General features: G+C 36.0%; 1 protein-coding gene across 4 annotated transcripts in view; it reads right to left on the reverse strand.

The window, feature by feature from the left end:
* Positions 1-5,288: 5,288 nt before the first annotated feature.
* LOC134213588 (dual specificity protein phosphatase 3) overlaps positions 5,289-24,227 on the reverse strand; it is a 112,233-nt gene continuing 93,294 nt past the window's right edge. For 3 of the 4 annotated variants that reach the window (XM_062692791.1, XM_062692789.1, XM_062692788.1), the window contains exons 4-5: positions 24,108-24,217; positions 5,289-7,024 (exon numbers count right to left, since the gene is read on the reverse strand). In XM_062692791.1, coding sequence (XP_062548775.1) covers positions 6,822-7,024; positions 24,108-24,217 — 313 coding nt within the window. In that variant the 3' untranslated portion in view covers positions 5,289-6,821. The remainder of the gene's footprint in view (positions 7,025-24,107; positions 24,218-24,227) is intronic. The other variant, XM_062692790.1, reaches the window with a different exon arrangement.

Below are 24,227 nucleotides of genomic sequence, written 5' to 3' on the forward strand. Positions count from 1 at the left end.
TCAAGTTAATTTCAAAATCTACTTCGCAAACTCTACAACTCTACAAACTCAGATATTTCTTCTGAATTCCTTCCGAAGTTAACATGGAACTCCACGAAACTCACCTCCCGGGAATTCTTCCGGAAAATTGTCCAGGAATTCTTGAAGAACCTCGTATGGAAATAGAATGTCGAAATCTGAATCCAGAAAATCCTAAAAATCTTAATCAAAATTCCTCCAAGGATAAATTATTCTGGAAATTTGTTTAGGAATTCTTCCGAAATTTTTTTCCCATCGAACTTCTCCAGAATTTCTCCAAAAATTCGCCCTACAGGACTTTCCGGAAAATTCCCTTGAAAACTCCTCCAAAATATTATTAGGAAAATATTCCGGAAATTCTCTCGCTTTTTCTTCACAGACTTATTTAGAAATTCTCCAAGAATTCTCTCAAAAATATCTGCAATAATATCCGAGGAAATTCCTTCAAGAACTTTTCCAGAAATTTCACTTACGTTCTTTTGGAAATTTTTCTAGAAAATTTCTCTAGGATCTGTTCCGAGAAATTCCTCTCTCATGAAGAATTCACGTCGGATTTTTTGTGGGAATATCCGAAGGAGATCGTAAAAGATTTTGAGGATGGTACTCAGAGGAAATTTTTATACTGATTCTTGAATGAATTTCGTGTGGATTTCCCGATGGACTCAGGGGAAATTTCCGAAGGAATTCCTGAAAGAGTTTCTGTAGAAATTCTCGAAGTAGACGTATTAGTTCATGAAGAAAATGTTCGTACTGCCTAAGAAGTTCTAGGAACGATTCCTTGAATTCCTGAAGAACAATTCCCTAATTTTCTGAATGATTAAATGACAGGTACATTTTTTTGAACAAATATTGTTTTGTTTGACCGAGTATACGTTGTACAACAAAGGATCTAGTGGTTCCTCAACAAACAATTCAGGCTAAATAAGCTACTTTGTTACTATGTCTGAAACTCGTTTGGCGCAATTGCACAACATGTGAAATATTTAGTTCGAAACATGTATTGAAGGGTATCCACTTCCGTCGGTGGGGTTTGATCCCACGAAACCAATACGCTAGACAGGTGCTTTCCCTACTTTTTAGCTGAAAAAGCCTATTTTGAATGAAATAAGCCCTTCGTCAGCTATCAATTTTGTTGGGTCTAGATTTATTTGGAAATTAGAATATTATTTATTTATTTATTACCAGACTACGGCCGGAGTGGCCTGTGCAGTACACAAAAGTCTTCTCCATTCAGCTCGGTCCATGGCTGTACGTCGTCCGTAAATAGTCCTCCACCTGATCGATCCGAGAATAAATGCTGCATAATTGGAAATGAGAATAGATGCTACATAATTGCAAAGAAGATGATTGTCGTATAAACTTGTCTGAAAATGTGTATTTCGGGGGAGCGGGCCATTTGGCATAAAGTCATTTGGCATAAGGTCATTAGGCAGAAAGGCCATTTGGCATAACGGTCATTTGGCATAATTGTGACCAGCATCAAAAGTGAGGGTCTTTTGGCATAACAGACATTTGGCATAATTTTTCTTTGCGTTCGCTAAATGGTGAATAAGTGGTGCGGGAGACACCCGGAATAGTAAATACACCCGTCGATAACAATATCAAAAAGACATTATCCTCTCGTGGTAAGAATGCTTTTGCAATGCAATGCTAAAGTAGGCGCATGCCCAGATTAGAGCAATGGTGGATGTAATCCCTTTTTAAAAGTAGGCGTGTGACCGGATAATGGCAATGGAGGATATGATACCTTCTTTAAAAGTAGGCGCTTTCCCGGATTATCACAATGGTGGATGTGATTTCTTCTTTAAAAGTAGGCGCATTCCCGGATTAAGGCCATGGTGGATGCGATCACTTCCTTAAAAGTAGGCACTTGCATGGATTATGGCAATGGAGGATGTGATCCCTTCTTTAAAAGTAGGTGCTTGCCCGGATTATGACAATTGTGGATGTGATTTCTTCTTTGGAAAAGGCGCTTGCCCGGATTGAGGCAATGGTGGATGTGATCCCTTCTTTAAAAGTAGGCGCTTGCCCGTATTATGCCAATGGTGGATGTGATTTCTTCTTTAAAAGAAGGCGCTTGCCCGAATTGAGGCAATGGTGGATGTGATCCCTTCTTTAAAAATAGGCGCTAGGAGGATTTGATTCATACTTTAAAAGTAGGTGCTTGCCTGGATTGAAGCAATGGTGGATGTAATCCCTTCTTTAAAAGTAGGCGCTTGCCCGGATTATAACAATTGTGGATGTGATTCCTTCTTTAAAAGAAGGAGCTTGCCTGGATTGAAGCAATGGTGGATGTAATCCCTTCTTTAAAAGTAGGTGTGTGGCCCGAATTGTGGCAATGTGATACCTTCTTTAAAAGTAGGCCTTGCCCGGATTATGGCAATGGTGAATGTGACACCACCCGGCGTTTGCCGGGAATAAATCAATGGTAGATGCATTCTCTTCTCCGAGTAGCACAATTCAGATTGATTTGGTTGCAGTAACTCATATGTGACTTGATTGGTTCAAGTAACTCGTCTACGACAAGTGTATTGCTTGAGTTTTTAAAGTTATGCGCTTGCCCGGATTAAGGCAATGGTGGATTTGATCCGGTTTTAAGGCGCATGCCCGGATTGAAGCAATGGTGGATGTAATCCCTACTTTAAAAGTAGGCATGTGGCCGGAATAAGTCAATGTTGGATGTGATCCCTCCCTCGGAAGTAATTCTGCCGTTTTGTTATTTCGCTCTTCCGGAAAATGTCTACCATCAGTCTAAATTTATCAGAAAACAGCCTTGACCTACTTTATCAACGCTAAACAAAACATGAAATATCCCTTTCGCTTTCACAGTTTGAAATTATGCCAAATGTCCGTTATGCCAAATGACCCACTCTTTTCTTGCAGTTCAAAATTATGCCAAATGTCCGTTATGCCAAATGACCATTATGCCAAATGGCCTTTATGCCAAATGACCTTATGCCAAATGGCGTTATGCCAAATGACTTTATGCCAAATGACCCAGACCCGTATTTCGGACAGGAGCTAGATAAATCTAGATTTAACAGTGAAAATGCCATCGGCGTGGTAATAAATATTCGGCGGCGCACAGGTCTAATACCATGAACGGTGTTTAGCATGGAAGTCATCATTTATTGACAATTTGGATTTGTTGCGAGTTAGGATTTGAAGATCAGCTCTCAACCAAATCCTTTGGTGCCCATTGCACTCGAAAGGCAAGCAGGCAGCAATAAAAGAGAATTGTCCAAAATTTGTTTCAACAGAAACTCCCAAGACTTCAAAAACTTTGGTTTCGAAAGAAAATTATAATTTATGTTTGATACGTCTATTAATGACAATGGCGACCCCATCACAGACGCTGTCAAGACGATCATTACTGTAAATAAAATAATTTGGATCTCTTTTGATTAAGAGTCCAGGTTTTAAATAAGTTTTGGCTATAATGGCAATGTGCACATTATGAACTGTTAGGAAGTTGAATAATTCATCTTCCTTACCCTTTAAAGAGCGGGCATTCCAATTTAAAATTTTCATAAAAATATTTGGATCCATTAAAACGAAGTTCAATAACAATTTTTTGAGTAAATTTGATTCCAACCTGGAACGGATTCAGTTTTGGTATTTGCTTTGAACATTGCATCAAATCAATCATGTGATGCAATTGTTCAGTTGAAAAATCAAAATTGGAAGCAGACAGTCCAGATTGAGCATGAAAATAGAGAATGTTTTGGAGTGCCATGAATATTTTGTTTTCGGGGAAAATAGGTACAGATATTGCGCATATGTTTATTAAACCAGAATGGGTACATATTTGCCGATGAAGAGGACATTGCAAAATTTCCGATTGACCTGGTAGATGCTTTGAGCTAAACTAGAGAACGTTTTGGAGAACCTTGAACATCTCGTATTTCTGGAAATTGATCACTGGCTATTCACTATGATTTTCTTGATAGATTGTTCAGAAGTATCATACAGTGTGATGATTCAAACATTTCAGATTCATTTGCATGCTCTCAGAATAGAGTGAAAGTGTATGTGCGATAATTTATGAATATTCTAAGGATCCATTCACATAAGAAAATATTCCTTCGAAAGCATTAATGTTCTCATAGAAAATTATGTAAGTGTGTATTGAAATTCCCGTTTTTTAGTGGCCACCCGTTAGTCAAACTTGACCTCCGATATTTTTCCTGTAAAACCAACCTCTGATGAACAATTTTACTGAATAAAGTGGGCACTTAGCTCTCTTCTGTGATTTTAGGCAGCCAATCTAACACCCTGGGTATTGTATGACCCATCCGTTCTAAAGGGTTAAAATCGCGTGAACCGACGTAAGAAACTATGGATTAGCGAAAAACTGTCGGCGATCCACACATGGATGCTCCCTCTTACTGTGTTGTGAATAAGAAATGAGTCGAACTATCGGTAAAATAACGAAATACTATTTCTCTCGCCTACTTGAATACAGGCGAATCTAATTTGTTCGCCAACCGTCTAGGAATGAAACTCAGCAACCGGGTTTAATCGTTCGAAACGATGGCATGAAATCAGTGCCCGAGGGCAAACCATACCAATAAAACGCAACATTACTGGTTATATCCTCTGATAATATTGCTGGTGGCGCCTCGGGTGGCTAATATCAACATATTAGGGTGTTCCAAACAAACTTAGCAATGGGGAAATATATTAATTAGATCACCTGTGTCCTGTAGTTCGATGAGTAAAAGTACTCTATTGATATCGCTTCAATATGAATTTCCAGGATATGTACCTACTTCTTTTACAATGAATTGCCTCGGTCCACCCTACTTTGAACTCTCATCACTCCAGGCTGAAGGCCCAAACGCAATATAACGGAACGGCGACGGAAACGGCAAATTTGACAGAAAATATATGGACTAACTGTCAAATTTTCCGTTTCCGTCGCCGTTCCGTTGTATTGCGTTTGGGGCTTGACTATCGGGGGACGAGGAATCAGCGCCGGTTAATGGCTTCTTATTTTCGGCGGGTTCAATCCGTTCAACTTTGTCCATCATCGTCGTTCGTTCTTACTATTCATGGCTGTCACTTTTGGCAACCGACGGTGACGGTGAAGTCTGCCGTTCTGGGGATGGCCCTAGACGACGGATATTGCTGGAACTTATGGCCATATCATTGCGTGGGCGAGGAGCCACGTGTAAAGGTTGGCTCCATCAAGCAATCATGCGACCGGGAATGACTAAGGCAAAAAGTGTTTGGAAAATTTTCTTTCTTATTGATGGGGACTGTAAAGCTTGAACGATTTCTCAATTTGTGTTATATTTTTTTTATTCATGCTATTCATGTTAATCGTTTGTGTTTTGTTTTTTTTCTCATATAATTTTTATTCGATCTAATAAAATGACTAATGAGTTCTCCTCTGGGTTTTCTTTATTCAATATATATATGCTTTTACGTTTCTGATTTCTATCTTGAAACTTTTGCTTATCATTTCTAAAACCTCACTTGTGTGTTGTTGCCATTTGTTAAATCTCTCACATGGGTAATATTGGTTTGTTTGTGTATTTGGTATTGTATATATAGAATATATTGGTGTGCTACTAAACAAATCTTATTCCTTTCGATAACTCCCTACCGCTTTTCTCACGAATCTGATTCCTAAAAAATCCGATAAAACAACAAATCGCTCAGACCCATAAAACCCGTCACAATCACATCCTTCTATGCTCATTTGATTATATGCTCCGACAGTGTTTAACAACTGATTCGTTTCCTGTTCTTTGGCTTGTCTCTGCTCAATCCTGGGGTTCTGTCTGCATGCTTCTAGGAAGATTCGTTTTCGGGAAATTTTGCTAACCTCTCCCGTATCAATTGTAAAAACGCGAGTAAATGTCACTGTATGGGGATAAAGGACTGGGGCAGGATTACAGATATCAAATACTATATTTTTGCATGTGTGGTTTAATGTCGTTTCAGCTTGGTTCGCTGTAATCGGTAAATACCTTCCATCCCTACTTCAGAAAGCGCTTCCGGAGATTGAAATTTGTGACCGAAAATATTTAAATCGTAAAAGTTTTACGTGATTTTTCTTTGTAATAACTCACACCATCATTCAATAAGACTAGTTAGACACAAATTAAACTTATACAAGTTGTGAAGTTATTCAAATATACCAAACTATCGGTCCTGGAAATATTTTGTAATCCTCAATTTTGAATCTCAGGAATCGCTGTGAAAAAAAAGATGGAAAGTTTTCCGATTGTGAGTGTGTCTTGTGTGCCGTGTTTGAATATCTTTTTGTTCGTGATGATTTACTTCCAGTTTTGTCTCTCGCCAGCTAGAGACACTGGATTCCAATGGAACCAAAATAAATCACGCCAACATCAGTACATATATAAATGTGTATAAATATATCTTATGAATCTGATTCGCTTATTTCTTGTTTGGGTGATGTACGAAGCTGATGAGATCATTCCATGTTCCTTTTCCATATTTCTGACGCTGAACAACGAAAAAACTATAAGCCTCTATGTCTGTATACTAACAATCCTCTGCTAAGTCGTAGAAAACCTCATAAATCCACCCCGAATCTACTTTTCTTTATGAACTTGTTTCGTTTCCAACGCAACCCGCCTGCATACAAATGAATACATAAATTATTATCATTTTGCCATTTAATGACCTGTCAATAATGAGAAATGAGATTATGCGGTGCTTATCAAAACCATTATTGAGAAAGGTGATGGGGACTGACTGACGGGGGGAGTAGGGGGAATTCAATTCGTGCGGGACCGCTATTTCCTCCGGAAACGCTGGCCACACTCGAGTCAATAGTACAGTCGGTCCCGCTTCAGCTCGTTGTCCAGATCGGCCAGCTGCTGCAGGAAGCCCTCGTTAGGCCGGATGTCCCGGTGCATTCGCACCGTTCGGATCGCTTCGGCGGCGGACATCTTGCGGGCGATCATCAGGTAGGCCAGGACGCAGGTCGCCGAACGGGACATGCCCATCATGCAGTGGACGAGAACCTTGCCTGCAATGGGGAAAATGGGTGTTTGATATAAAGATGTAATTGCGAACATTTTGAAGATGGAAACTAAGACAATTTTGATGAAAATAATATTATACTTGATTTGGTATGGCTCATTTCTTTGCCTTTAGTTTTTGAAAATTTGGTTTTTAATATTAGGAGCAAAGGCGAAAATTTTAAACCTATGCTAATTTGGAGCAAATGCACAATTTCATAAATTTTCAGCTCCAAGAAGTTCTCTTACTAGAATTTTCAATTTTTTAAGTCTGCTAAAATTTTAAGATAATAATAAAAATATGAATTACTGCAGTAGTTGTTTCTACAGAAATGTCAGCGGACCCTCAGTTAATGTACAGATCATCTTCATTGATTGTTGAATTCGAACAGAAACTCACTGCTAAATTAATGAAAAACCCAAAATTTCTTGTTTTTTCTTAAATGCTCCAAATTTTATCCGAGAAATGTTGATGCTAAATAAATAAAATACAATACAGTGTCTCCCAAAACTGAATCACGGTTTTTTCTTCTGTTTAATCTAAAAAAAAGGTTTAATGCTTCATTCAAGACTTTCACAAAAGCATGTCTTGGGAACTTATTCGGAGGTAGACATTTCCTCAATTAAAACATTATTTTCATAAATTCCATATATTTTTTTAAATTTTGTTTTTCTACATAACTAAGCTGCAAGATTTTTCTGGAAAATGAAGCAAAACTTGTTTGACTCTTGTAATAATTGTCATAATAATGCTATTTGACATTTCGTATGCAACAAATTTGGAATTCCGCAAAAAGTTGCTCAGATCTTCAAGAACTATAAAAAAAAGCTTGCCTTTGGATTTTCCCTTTCCTGAATATTTTCTTGTAGTTTTTTAGGAGACTGTACAGAAAATTTATCGGCTTCAAAAATACTTCTTGAAATTTCTGAAATCCTGTTAGAAATTAAACAACATAGAAAAAGCCTTCATAAGAAATTCCATCAAAAATCCTTTTAAAAGTTGTTACTTCCTGTTTTTCTTCAACTAGAGCTGTAAATTAATTTAGTTATTATTACGTTTAGTTACCATTTTTGTTATTGCTGTATGTCTGCAGGAACTCTTCCTTTGACACCCAACAGCATCCAACCAGTGATTGTATGATTTCTTTATAGTTTTGTAAAAAAAACTACCAAACTCTGTTTAAAAACATGGCATTAATGCAACAAGTTACTGTACCGATTTTTGCCATCGCTTCTAGTTTGACTAGTGATGCGGATAAATTCCAAAGGAGTTTTGATGGTTTTGTTACTTTAATAAGAGATATTCTCATCAGACTTAATACGCTGTTTATATTGAACATATCTTTCTTTAAAAAAATGAATTTTCAAAAGTTTGGCAAATCAGGCTGAAGCCGGAACACTCACGCTTTACAAAATTACTAGTTACTAATATAGAAAATGTAAGCTTCTAAAGGTATTGTAAAGTTTGGGGTGCGCAATGAGAAATAAAACAATTTAATTGGTAGAGGGATCAATTCATAACTGTCTGCAAAGTCCAAAAGTGTATGGTGGAGATATTTTTAGTAAGGGTATGCGATAACACACTTTTTCCTAACGAAACGAAACGAAACGAAATTTAAAATGTCTCTGTTGATTCGGATCGAATCGAAACGAAATAAAGATTTCTTTCGATACTTCGAAACGATACGAAATCAAGGTTCATTTAATTCGAAATTTTTCGAAACGAAACGAAATTTTAATTTTTTTTTCCGCGGAATTTTTATTAAATTGTTTTTACATTATGTACGCAATTCTGATTTCACTTTTTCAAAGTCGAATAACTGTTTTGCGACCAAAAGAGTTACAATAACAGAAAAGGCAATCTGTGATAAATCGCCACATTCTCGCCGCATATACCATTGGCGATAAGACAATACCCCAGCATTTGTGCCGCTTTCAAAGAAATTCATCGTGGAGCGTGTGCTCCCGAATCTGATCAATTTTATATCAGTTTTATATCAGTAAGTATATAAAAATACAGAAATTGTGGGATTTTTCATATACCTACGGATTCAAATTTCGTTTAAAACCTTAGTTCACTTAAGAATTATGTTATTATGCTAAAGCATACTTCATATTGTTTTGTCAGCGTGGACTAAGTACTGACTTGGTCAAAATTAGGTAATTAATGCTTAGATTTATTTTTTATTCAGTGGGATACTCAATTACGTTTCCATATCTCCCAGGCGTATACGCAGATAGAACCAAAATGTATTCCTTCATATTCTTCGTCTATATATATAGCATACATTTGCTCACTAGAAGAATCTAAAATGTACGAAGATATGTATTTCCGATTGAATTTAACAGACCCATACCGCCGTGAATCGCATATCTGTCCCATCTTTGCTGGATTTCCTATTCATATGGGACAAATATGCGATTCACGGCAGCATAGTCTTATATACAATCAGCTCGACAAACTGGGCTATTGTCTGTGTGTCCTTGATATATGAGAATAGCTGTTATGGTCAGTATAAGCTGAAAGCAATCTTAAGTTAAGAACTTCCAGCAATTTTAATGATCTTTCAACCCGTTCTGGATTTTATTTTTGCAAATTCCATGCGAAGATCTAGAAATGTCCACAAAATTTGCAATGTTCCTTACATACAGCGCCATAGCGTGCGGTTGGCCAGGTTGGCCTCCGCCAAGGGCGCCAGTCTTTAGGGGGCGCCAAAATCAAGGATTACGCTATAAGCAAAAGACAAATTTATTTAGTTTAGGGTTGGTACAATGGTGGAGATATGTCTTATGTCAAGTGAGAGATATGTGGAATAATCTAGAACAAGCCAAAATATTGCCTTTTTTCCACATCAACATGTTATATGAATTTGGTTTAGTTTTGACTGCTAATCCGATTTCTCAAGGACTTCTGAAACCGGTTACAAGAGGTCAATAGAAAAAAGAAAAAAACAAAAATATAATATTTAACAAGTTATTTGACAATCATGGATTTTGATTAACAACATTGTGTGAATCGGATTATTTAAAATTTTAGCTATTACATATTAGGGCCACCGAGGGATTTCCGGAGCCATAATGTTTGATAGCAGTGACTATTCGCGAAATGTAGAACTTATTGAAGCAGTGTAGCATACATTCAAGCGTTTTTTGTATAGAAAATTCTATTACCCTTATGAACCATATCAGAGAAGAATAAGTCGCATGCAGATCACATCATTAACTGATCGTCGGCGCATCCTTGATGTGTCTACGCTTCATCGACTTGTACAGGGTTCTATTCACTGCAGCATTACTAGTGACCTCCAGCTTTGGTTTCCCACGCATGGTCTACGTCAGTTGGATCTATTCTACATCCCTAGATCAAGAACAACCCTGGGAAAAGCTGCATCTCTTTCTCGTTTATTCCAGACAGACAACGAAGTGGACATTTTTATGGAGCTTTCGCAATTCAAAAGGATTATCCGAAACTAGCAGCTTTGCTAAGCTTTAAAACATTATTGTATTGTGGTCCGATTATTGGGTAACCCTGTAGGACACTATACAATGAATAATATATGAGATAAATAAATAACTTAATTACTAAAAAAGGACAATTCACACTCAATTTCATTGGATTGAATTTATTCAGCTTTTTTAAGTGCACATCTTTAAAAAGTATCATTCATAATAAACCGATTGACAAAATCTAGAAGTGCCTTTTGTTTCTATATCCTGAAGTAGTGGTATGGATTTTTGTGTAATTTATAGCTCATGTAAATTCCCGTTTTTGGGTTTTTTTCATTTCTTCTTATTATAATCAAATGTATATTGGTCCTGAGGTGGACGGCAATTCCGACCATTGAACAACCCACTGCATAGTTGAATTTTATCAACACAAATATGTACAGGAAGTGACTTCAAACTATCGACAGACACAGTCCTGAGTTAAGTTTTGCTTGATCCAAACAGATCCGTTGGCGATTTCGGCCACCAACCAATCTACACACCATACAGTTATTTTTGATTTAATTTGTCCTAACTGGGTTCAGTGGTCCAAAGCTACATTTTACTTATGGCAACTCCCGGCCACCAACAAACCCACTCCAAAAAATGGTTTTCCCTGATTCGACTAGATCCGGTAGAAACTCTGACCTTCAACCATCTCACCCCAGAGTGAAATTTTATTAACTCTGTTAGGTCCAGAAGTGGTTTCCAAACACCGTCAGACCCACTCCAGAATTGGATTTTCCTTGACGCGAATAGGTCCGATAACGATTCCGATAATCGACCGTCGCATTTCAGAGCTAGATTTTATTGACCCAACTAGACCCAGCAGTGCGTAGGCTCTGAAAAAAAAACCTTAACATTTTTAATGAACTTCCAGCACGGCTCTGGAAGGTCGCTTAAATAACTTGTGAAATAATCAAAAAAAGTATCGACATTCTGCAATTCAAATGAACTTCAGGAACAAAAGTTCTTGTTCTCTTCACAGTATTGAATGATGTTTAAAGCATCTTTAAACCACTAAACCTTCTAATTTTACTGTTGATGCATTTCAAATTGTCAAATTGTTGTTAAATTTTCCGATTTTTATAATAAAAAGAGGGGCACCAAATCATGGTTTCGCCAAGGGCGCTAGCAGTCCACGCTACGGATCTGCTTACATATTGTGCAAATATTCAAAGAAGAGCTTATTAGCTTGATTAACTGTACACATCGTAGTTGCTAATCATGATTGGCCGAGAAACAGCAAATATGCACAGCTCATCAATTAAATAATATTCTTGGGATACAAAAAAGTTATTCTTATTGTATACTTGCTTCGGTGTTTCCAATTCATGACCAATAATGATACTGGTCACGTGCTTATAGTCAATTTAGGATTAGGAGAGGAAAATTAGTTTAACACTCATTGTTATAAGAGACCAAGGAATGCTCTGCATCTTCGTGAGCGCTACGAGAAAGGAATCGTTGGTTAGTTGAGAAGGTAATTCGTGTGAAGCCCCTTGGTAAGCGACAAAATATGTATTACGAAGTTATTTTGAAAACAAGAAGACGAAAACTGTGTTTCAAATCAATCCAACTCAAGATCAATGTGTTTCGTTTAATAATCTTCTACAACACGATCGATCCCGCACTAAATAATTTTGTGCTCTTCGATACAGACATTAGTTTTATCACTTCACGTTCTCCCACACTAGTTGGCGTGATCAGAGCATCAACATGATCGGTTGCACACTGGTTAAACAAATTTCTGCTATGCGAGGTAGATTTTTTTCACTTCGTGTTCTCCCGGACTAACTGCCGTCCCATGACCAGCATCCACATGATCGTTTCCGCAATCATATAGAAGAAAACTACATACGAATTTGTCGACTAAGAATGTGGTTATGTAGTAAGCGTTGATAGGAATATTGTATAATCTTAAGTTTTGAAAACAACTTCACGATTATGTTCAGCGGCGCAGCCAAAATTTTTGATAATATAAAGTATGGTTTAAGTTTAAATTTGTTTCGAAATTCCGCGGAATTCCGTTAAATTTCGTTAGAAGCTAGCTTTTTCTAGCGAAATGTTTGAAATTTCACGAAACGAAACGAAATCAAGAAATCAGATTTCGCCATGCTCAAATTCCGCGAAATTCCGCGGAATTTCGTTTCGAACCACCTGAAACGAAATTTTTCGAAATACCGCATATGCTTAATTTTTAGTAATCCCACATCAATATGTCAAATAATTTGGTCTTAGTTTTGACGGCTATTCCGGTTATTCTGGTATTTCTGGAACCGAACCGAAGATACATGAGAAAACACTTATTTGAAAATCGTGTAGTTTGATTTCCATGTTGGCCACTATCACAATTACCAAGGTACTACACCCGAAGCCGAGACAGTTCATATTATGAGGATCTTTTTGTTCGTATGATTTATACTAGAAAGTAAGTTTTTTTTTTGCTTTCATTCAGAAGCACACCGAAAAAAATTCCGTTTTGGCCACATTGGACCCAGCAACATTTCCGAATCCAGCAAACCAGAAGGGTGTATGATTGGGTATCAGTTAGAGATGGTCGGGTTTCACATTTTGTAAACCCGAACCCGACCCGAACCCGATTTAGAAATTCCTTTCAAACCCGGACCCGACCCGAACCCGGTATGAAAAATCTTATCAAACCCGAACCTGACCTGTACCCGACAATTTTGCAGTCTTAAACCCGAGCTGAACCCGAACAAAATTTTTGGCGGAAAACTCAAACTAGATATTTTTAATTTCTCATTACACTCAAAAGGATATAGGCCCAAACAACAAACAAGCTTTAAAATTACCAGAAGCGAATAAAAAAATATTCAATACTTTATTTCTTAAACTGGTACCCGACCAAGACCCGACATTTTATCATCTCACAAACCCGTACCCGAGCCGAACCCGACATTGTTCTAATTTTCCAAACCCGAACCCGACCCAAACCCGTCGGGTTCGGGTTCGGGTCGGGTTTCGGGTTTGAAAACCCGAAACCCGACCATCTCTAGTATCAGTAATGTACTTATTATTAATACTTAAAATCACTTTAATAATGAAGTATTTAAAAAAATATGATTGGTGATAAAAGGTGAATCTGTTGAATATTCGATAGGTAGATATAATTTAAATTAGGCTTTTTTTACTGGGGGCTGATAATAATTAAAGAGTTTTAAACGAGGGTGCGTAATTGAAATAATGGCACTCATTCAACAGCTTTGCTAAATAGGAGTATCTGCATCGATGGATTTTGATAACCAATTATTTATGTTATCAAAATTTTTAGTAGGACATTAAATCGGTTGGAGAAGAAAGCTCTCTGATAATAATAGGTGTTTTTTTTTTGTTTTTTCACGATTCATTAAAATAATAATCTAATCCAAATTGGTCTTGAGTTGATATTACGAACCCTTCGGATTTTGATAGAAATTTCAACCACTCAGAATCGAATAAATGCCTCAACATTATGTTTCTTTCGCTTTTCGCTGTATGTTTATATATGAAAAGCACCTTCTTTTGAGAAAATCTTTGAAATGATTTATCTACCTAAAAGTGAGATAAAAACTTTTACTTATTTATCGAAACCAGATATGAGCCAGGAAAGTTGTAGCCGATGGTATTTCAGGCCACTTTGCCAAAGATGCCCCATACCAAAGACTTATATAGCACGAGATATGTGACGCGTTCTGTGAAAGGTCCATAAAATCAGTTTTTTGAACATAACTTTTTTTTCTATGTTTCTGGCACTTTTCTTGGGGTGTTTTGGAATCGTGTAGCTTGCTCCGGCGCAAAATGGCGCACATAACTTATTAGTTCATTAAAACTGCTGTATCTTTACTCTTGTCTAGCGGTTGAAGCTTGTGCTTACACGATTTTACACGTGAGTTATATAAATTTTAGAAGTTTCACTTTTTGCCTTACTTGTACACTAAGTTTATGTAAATGCTATAGGATCACAATAAAAATTAACCTGTGATAGACCCATGGTATATTGCAGTGGTGCTCAGCATTTTGGGCGTTTTTTCCCTCAATTTGCTTGTCAGTCAATGAAAATGAGCTTTCTCCTTACAAATTAGTACTTGGACGAAAGCTTTCCCACCCATTGAGATATTGTTAAGAAAATTATTTTGAGCTTTTTAGTGGAATGTCTTCACTTGTCATAAGACGAGTTTATACAATCCCATTGAATTCCACCACTTAATTGTATCTTGACAGATACGTATTTTGACCTCAACAGTAAGGCCGTCTTCAGTGTCTCGTACTTGACTCGACTTGAAAAAATGATCGCAGCTTACACTATTTATACTATGCGAAGGTATAATAATTTATCTAGGTACTTATCTAGGTACATTTACTACGGTGCTTACTTCTACTCGCTTGTTGCGCAACATTTTTTGGGATTGTATAAACTCGTCTTATGACAAGTCTTAGGGGCTGTTATCTACATAGTACCGAATATTGACTGTCATTTGGACTCCAAATTTTGGAGCATCAGTAATCTACTAACTCTTTATATCTTACTTACTTTACTTACGTCTTACTTACTCTTCAAATGTAAAATTTTGCAACTCAGTAACCTTAGGGCGCTTGGAATCCACGCTACGGCTTCGATTGTAACCCTAACTTTTTTTTACTAATTACAACAACTAAGTAATGGACTTATTTTAAAGATAAAAACCCAAATTTATCCCCAAGTGGTGATTATGCCTTTCTCGATTCGATATGTTGGATTCGAATTAATGTTGTAAATGCTGTGCTAATTGCCTACACCTTGGCGGTTAAAATATTTAATGCAACTCTATCACGCTGCTTATAAATTACTCAATAATTGAGTAATTTTTAAGCAATTATTATGAGAGTAGGGGAAAAGTGGGTAAAACCGACACCTTAAGCAACTTTACAGTTCCCCAATCTATGAAGCAATTTTCCGGTCTAGAAATTTCATACAAACATACTTTGGCTCTTCATGCATCAGTCCATGAGGTCTTAGGACAATATTTCTTGATAGAATTTGATTTATGATGAAAACGCGAACAGTCCATCTTCCAGCCCAAACAGCTGGGGTGCGGGTAAGATCGACACCACATAAGGGTAAAACCGACACATCAAGTCTTTATGGAATTGAACATCATAACAATTCTAAATGATGTTACAACATAATAGAAAATGTTTAACAACATTCATTTTAATATTTGTGTATGAAATTAACGTTTAGGGATCACTCATAAACGATGGTTGAACAAAATTTTATATATTTAAAATCATCACCACATATCATATTTTATTTAGTTACTTTAGTAAGTCGAGTGAAAAATATATAGAGTATAAGAATGTTAGTAACAAATTTACTAACTACTGTAAATATTGACCTACATTTAAATTTTACTTATTTTAAAAAGTTGTTTATAACGGCGATTTAAAATAAATGCGTATGGTGCAGTTATGACAAGAAATGAAAATGACCAGTTTCGTGACAAGCCACATGTTTACAGTGGTGAAAATGGATCACGAGAGAACAACACTAGAGAACGGGTTGTACATGTCTAAGAACAAAATAAGCCTAAAAATACGGTTCTTCTTTGAGCGCTATTGTTATCCGACCTATAGGCTTTTCCTTGATGACCCAATATTACCCACTAGACCTATTGTCACGCCCAATGACGATATGGTATGTAATCAGTCTATGATCAAGTTATACCCCTCGGCGCCTTATTTTCCAATAAGTACTTGAATGATATTATGCGAATGATAAGTCTAATAAAACAGATGTATTTCGTGATTCGATGGCAGGTGTCGATTTTACCCCAACTGATAACATAATAATGATGAGATACATGTGGATGTTAATAATTAGAAAAGTTAACTATTTTTCCACAACATACAGAAAATGATGTTCAATTATGGATCAGAAAAGAATTAAATACTGAAAATCAACAAATTGTTGTCGAAAAAGCTTATACACCGAAGCCAAAATTTTACATAACTCACCTCCTCAATGGTGATCAATGCTAATTGTCTGTTTATTATGACTCTTACACATCTCCGCCAGTTACAAAATGACCAGAAATACAAAAAATCAAACGTTTATTCAAAGTGTGTTGAAATTCTGTCCGATAATCACTTGAAATCAGAGATTTGAAGTGGTGTCGGTTTTACCCGCAGTGTCGGTTTTACCCACAATTCCCCTAATGGATTGCGTCATGGCTAAATTGATTAATGACTTAAAGTGTGCATGTAAACAGCGTATTTGTTAAAAGAAAAATAGAAATATTATTCAAATCGAATGAGTTATTAGCAAACAAAAACAATAGTGTCCAACTAGGAAAGTTTCTCCGTCGAATGAAACAAGTTGCACTCGAATCGGTCAAGTCCTTCTATATGAAACGTGTTTAACAATAAAAAATTCCTGAGGCTACACACACACACACACACACAGTCAGACATGTGCTCAGTTTTTCGAGCTGAGTCGATTGGTATATAACACTATGGGTCTCCGAGCCTTCTATCAAAATTTGGCTTTTGGAGTGAAATTATAGCCTTCTGGTTCAACTTTGTTGTACGAGAAAGGCAAAAATCACTAAAATAATGAATTAAAAACTGACCATAGTTCAGAAATCCGAATAAAGTACATTTTGAATTAATAATTATTTTCGAGCGTCTTAGGGGAAAATGCCGGAAAAAACCGTGTACATTCTGAAATTTTCATAGTTTTACTCTTATACACTGCTGCAGAAAAGCTTTTTACGTTACCTAATAAAAATTTTAATATCTGCATTACATCTCCTGAGATGTCACCAGACATCGTGAGATAGTTTCGATATATTCTCTAGGTCATTGAATCTGTACTTGAGTTCGGGATATGCTATCAACAGTTTTAGCAGTAGCTATTCTCGTTACACAACTACCATAGACTAGGGATCCAATAATGAGAGATATGCGAAAGCGGCCATTGTGAGCCAATAGAGCATTGAGAACTGTCAAAATGTGAGCCAAATGAACGTTGTTATTGTTGCAGATTGAAAGGTGGTTGTTATGAAAGATTTTAAGAAAAGTTGTATCGAATAAACAATTCTCGCTTAACTTTTCAAAAGGTCCTAAGTAACATTTTTTTCATGAATTAATTTGAATAGCGCAATTAACAGAACAACATGAAAGCTATTGATTGCAGTATTCAAATTAATTCATAAAAAAAATGTTACTTAGGACCTTTTGAAAAGTTAAGCGAGAATTTGTTTTACTTTCGCAAGTAGAAGTAATCTAGTTTATGTGTCGTGTTTCACTTATTTGTATTACACTTTTATTTTAGTGACAATGCTTATTTAAACACTGTAAGTGGATAGACAAACATATTCCAAACATACTTTCGCCTCTAATTCTATCATGAACATGTACGTCTAAGTTTGGAAGATGATATTAGCATTTCCATATCATTGTAAATCGTTTAACTTCACGTAGAATAAACACACACAAAATCATTAATTTAATATTCCAAATTGTTATCAAATGCAAAGTCATATACAAGCTTCAACATTTTACGCTGCGGCAAGTGCTGGAAGCGTTTGCTAATAAAAGTAACAGCGTTGCTAAATCCCCTGGAAAAGTATTTGCATATCTCTCATTATAGGATCCCTACTATAGACCAGGTGTTCGCTAAACGTCACATTGCAGAAATGCCACGAATGCAACGTGCCCAGACATTTTCTATTCATTGACTACAAAGCCGCACATGAAACAATCGTTCGAGATCAGCTATGGCAACTAATGCACAAATACGAATTCCCGGATAAACTGATACGGTTGATCAAGGCAATGCATTATAGTATTTCAGGCGGTCATAAATCGAAAATGTCACGTCTTCCAAATAATTTTTAAATATTTTCTTTTAACATTTGAAGTCTATGTTCCTAATTTGGCCAGTTTCTCGCATAAATCCAAAAATAAAGGAACTTTCGCGGGATTTTATTAGTAGTAACGGGAGATATATCCCTTATGCTTCTTCGCTGTGGAAACTGATCTATAGTTTGTGGAAAATATGCATTTTTCAGGGTTGGCCAAATTAGGCACTATGGTGGTTAAAACTGGTACAATTACTCTACTTTTTAACACCATTTTTGGAAAATGGCGTATACGTCACTTTGCCAGATTACGGCAGTTAAAATAAAATTGCTAAAAATTAGTGAGATTAAAAGCTACAGAAAAAGTTTATACAGCAAAGTTGATTGGAATAAGCTGCGCTACGATTTTGTAGAACATGTAAATTACAATATTCCGCAAAATAAAGAAAATAATTTTTTTTATAAAATGTGATTTTTTGATAGCTCTATAACAAGGGCCCGAGTATCAAGAACAACTGTGTACAACATTTTTTTTTTCTTAAAAGTATCGTTTTTGCCAAAAATGCATCTTTTCTCGATAAACTTGCAATAGGGTGATAGATGATGATATAACGAATAAAAAGTGTTAAAGCTGCAGATTTATTTTTTTATTTTTCATGACTGTCCATTCTTAAGACTTTTGTGGCTTTTCAAGACGCTTTTTTCGTATCTTTTTCCGTTGTTGAGTTATATCATTTTTTTTTAAATATGACGTTAGTGGAATTGATTAAACATTAGATAAAATATACGTATTATAAATACGTATTACGTATTGTAGAACATTATATGTCAGTATTCCATAAAAAATGGATCATGGATTGTTATGGAATTTGTGAACGTTTCCTAATTTATTTTACTCGTTTATATATTATTCGAAACTAATTCAACTCCCGTTAAAATAAATCGATTTTGCGCACATAAAAATAATATGAATATCACTAGAAGGTGTTAACTCAAATATGATATTTTGTTATGATAATTTTGATGAAAATTAGTAAAGATCTAGTTTCTAGGAATTAAAATTGAAGTAAGACCGATACAAATATTTAAGAACTATTTTGTCTCCCCCTCGATTTTTTTGCCAAAAAAAAATTTGAGGGGGCAACAAAATAAAATTCGGATTATTTTGAGGATTTTCAAAACATTCTTTAATAAATCCGAAGAGTTTTTTTTATTTTATTTTCATTTTAATATTTATTTTTTAATATCCCTCCCCCCTTGACGTTTCGGAGATCAGTCGGACAAAATGCTTATTGAATATTTGTATTGGCCTAAATCAAGCCTCACAAAACTTTAATGAAAATATTGATTTGACAATGAGTCGATATTGAAGGGACCATCGACTAATGGAAATATTGAGATGTGGAACAGGGAATCTATTGAAAGCTGTTTGAAGGGACCATCACAGTAATACAGAAAATATTTTTAATTGCTTCCATGAGTCATAGAACATCAACTCTTGGATGTTTGACAGTATAGCTCTGAAGAATACTCCATGGTCAAACAAAACACAAATAAATATGGATATGAGAAACTCAAAATGGCAGTCTAAAATATTATCAGGTGAAACAGAAATAATTATACATAATTTTGTATATGTGCAAAACAATGATTGATTACAACTCAACGTTCAGTCCCATTTTTTTTAAATTTTAACCTTCTATCTCTTTGAAGATTTGACTCTTCAACGACTTGACGACCTTATACCCTTCGATCTTTTGTCCAACAACCAATTAGACCGCTTGTCCCTTCAACCATTTGGTTTCAGCTATTTTTTTTGTAATTTTTATTTTTTGTTGCTTCGTTGTTTCGTCCTTTCGGCGTTTTGTCCTTCGACTTTTTGCGTTTCGACCTTTTGTCCTTCGACCTTTTGACACAGATTTTTTTATTTCGACATTATATTCTTTCGTCCGTTTGACACTATACTTTTTTCTTTTGATCATTTGTTCTTTAAATTTAAGATATATTTTTTATTTCGACCTTTTGTCCCTTCGCCCTTTTGATTCTTCGACCTTTTGTCCTTTCGACCTTTTGACCTCTCACCGTTTGTCCTTCGACATTCTGACCTTCGACCTTTTATTCTTTGAGCTTGTGGGTATCATGAGTTCTTAATCGAAAGAACATTCGTTAGCTTCAAAATATAGGTTTTTGGGATGCATGATAGGCGCAGCAAAAAAGCTTGTTAACCTTTCCGTCCCTGTTCTGTCCCGTCCCGTCTGTTTTTTGGAGTTTCAAAAATAAAAAATAAAAATCATATTTCTAGACCTATCCATTCGCAACAAGTTGCATTCGATCTGGATTTGGGTCAATTCTCAGTACGGTTCCAGAATTATTCCAGAATCCCTGGGAAAAGTGACAATTCACAAATTTAAGTCAAAATAGGCCGTGTGAGACCTCAAGCTTCATAATTTCACAAAACAATGATAAGAAATATATGTAAGGGAATTCCTGGTCCACTTGGTTTCAATCTGGTCACATTGGCCACAGTCCGGAGAACAGAATAGGCAATTTCTAAATCAAAATCAAGCCTAGTCTAATCGATTTGAAACCAAGTCGCCAAGGAACCCAAAAAGTATCATTCCCATCATTGCATTGCTTTGTAAAATCATGAAGCTTGCGGCGTCACCCGACCTGTTTTGACTCAATTTAGAACTATTTTGTAGGTTCTTCAGATTGGAGACCGGATTGAACACAACTGCTTCATTACTGCTGAAAATATCAATCCAATCGTTGCATTGTGAAATCATGAAGATTGAGCTGGGTCACACGACGTACTTTTGCTCGATTTAGAAAATGGCCACAGATCCTTCGGAATGTGGCCAATGTGATCGGATTGAACACAAGTTGCCCAGTAGACCTTAAAATAAATCTATGACAAAAGGTCGAAAGGAAAACAGGTCGAAAGGACAAAAGATCGAAAGGGACAAAAGGTGAATTAAGTACAAGTGGATAATGAGTTGGGTTCATTCCCAAGTAATTTGCAAGAAAGATGACCTTTTAGTCCCTAAGCCCCTTAAATAGTAGTTTGTGCAACAAGTTGCAAAAATCGAGTTTTGCAACGAGTTGCACACGCTATTTTTTGCAATGACGAAAAATGGACTTTAATTTGATAAATTTGTTCCAAAATTGTAGTCTAATTTTCTCCACATAATCATTCTTGCCAATAAATTATGTTACTGCGGAAAATAATCAGATTCCATGTTACCGTACCGCATTGCAAAGTTCAATGAACCCAGAAGCGATAGATGTACTTGCCTTTGGAAATTTTGGATATCATGACCGCCAAACTATTTAATTTATTACGAAGCGCATAGAATACACTATTTGAGCACTTACCCAAGCTAATTTAGCAAAATTTAGTCACGTAACGACTGTTCTGGTGTTGGTTTTTCATTATAGCACCCAAATGAGTGTAATAATGAATATTATGCAACCCATTTGAGTTGCATAATGTTCATTAAAGCATCCATTTCGTTGGTATGGAAAAGTAGGCCGTTTTATCACTCAAAAACGAACTGTAAACCAGATATTATGATCAGGAATTGCAAAAATATAATTTTTCAGCTTTGAATTGTAAAATCATGTTGTTTCCTGGGCTAAAGCCATGAACAGAATAACAAAACATGATATGAACTTGATTGATATTTGAGATAAAAGAACAGGCAACAAAATCAAAAATTTGCACCGAAATATCATTTGAATATTAAGATATGCTATGGATAAGAACAAACTAATGGCACATGATATCGATCACTTATTACAAATAAAGCCTGTCCACGTTAAATTTCGGACACTTAGACAATGTCTAATTGATTTGTAGCCATTTTATCAATTTGGACGAGAATGAAAACATGCTGAAAGCATCACGTAAAGCGGAGAGATTCATCTGTCGTGTAAATTGATCTTCTCGGTGGTTTGTGAAAATTTTTAAAAATCGCATTGTATGATGGGTGTCCGAAATTTAACGTGGACAGGCTTTAACATATCTTGATTTCCTCATGATATTTTAGTGCAAAATATTGATATTGTCGTCTGATCTCTTATATCAATCATGTTCACATCTCATTTTGCTTTCTTATCAACATTTAATATTATTGAGCTATTTTCGTCTACTCGGGTTGAGGTGTCACACGACAAATTTTAATTCAATTTCAGCTTTTCCATCACTGAGGTCTGTTTTTAAGGGCTTTCAAAACTGAAAACTGCTGTCTGAATCCGAAGATCTGGTGTGACTAGATTGAATCCAAGTGACCCAGGATCCCCTTATAATATTGTTATTATCATTCTTTTGAGAAATTATTTCTAAGTTTAAGGTATTACACGACTCATTTCGACTAAATTTAGGAGACGGTTATTCCGGAGGTTCCCCGGATTATGGCCGAGGTGGTTGGATTGAGCCCAAGTGGCCCAGGAACCCTGAAAATATGATTCCCTTCATTGTTTTGTGGAATCATGAAGTTTTAGGTGTCACACAACCTATTTTGGTTCAGTTTAGGAAATGGCCATTCCGGAAGTCCTCCGGAAAGTGGCCGGATTGGACCGGGTTTCTCAGGCAGGAACCCTAAAAATAACATTCCGATCATTGCTTTGTGGAATCATGAAGCTTGAAGTGTCACACGACCTGTTTTGACTAAAATTTGTGCATGGTCACTTTTTCCAGGGAAAACCGACCCCAACGGATTCTGGAATAATTCTGTGTGCCATCTTTTGATGATGTATCATTTTTAACAGGGATGTCGGAATAATATAACTTTCTCAGATTGTTGTTGATTTTCTCTCATTTTTTGGATTTATTAATAAATGCATCCATCTGTTAAATGAAAAAGTTTTATTAGGGGATACATATTAGCCAGATCTCTCTGACATCTGGTCGCATCCCTTGCGCAAAACTTCAGGCTATCAAAATACCCTGCGCCTCCACTGGGTCTTCAAATCTATATCAGATCCAGTGAGTACAAATGAATTCCACCCACCCACTGTTTTTTTTTCATAATTGATATTCTTGATATTCTGATTTCTTATGTGATAGTATTTTTGAGGTTCTAGAGAAAGCAACATAATTTTTAAGGTGAATTAAGAATTTGAGGGAATTTTGAATCCCCAATCTTGGGATTCCAAAAAGTGTATTACAGTTTTAAAAAGCTGACCAAATTGTAAAGAACTTTTTCTATTTTTGCACAAAATATTTGTTCTCCTATATTTTTATTTATCCTATATATTTGTTGATCCTTTATCAATGTTGGTTACCCAAATTAATTAGAGTTCGGGAAAATAACGAGTGAAAAATTTTTTTTTTCAAACAATGTAGACTAAGAAACACTTTTACTAAAGTAAATATAACGCGGATTGAAACATGGAGGGTGGATTACTTGCTGTAATAAATATTAATTTTCAGATCTGCGCATGTTGTGTCGCTCATTCCTGTTATAAAATCAAGATTTCAACAGATCATAGAGTTAAAGCTCTGATTTGTAAAAATCTAAATCGTGTGAAATTTACTTCAAGTATTCTAGTTTCAAGCCCTGTGCTTTCTTCCTATCTTACAGCTTTGCGCGTCAATTGTAATAAATGTGATAACTTCTAAAAAAAATGATGCACTATAGTACTTATTGTCACTTGTCTTCTAAATTATGGAAATTACTTCGAACACGTTCTCCAGCAATTACCATAATTACCAGTTTCCATACTTCTCCAACGTGCAATAATTCACAAACCAATTTACCTCCGCTATTGATTCCGTTCTCGATGAACTTGGACGCGATGTAGAAGTACCGGCTGATGTCGGTCGATGGCTGATCGACCAGGGGGAAGCCCATGTACCTGAAAGTGCATCTAGAAATTG

Source organism: Armigeres subalbatus, chromosome 2 (assembly GCF_024139115.2).
Source record: "Armigeres subalbatus isolate Guangzhou_Male chromosome 2, GZ_Asu_2, whole genome shotgun sequence".
Lineage (NCBI taxonomy): Eukaryota > Metazoa > Arthropoda > Insecta > Diptera > Culicidae > Armigeres > Armigeres subalbatus.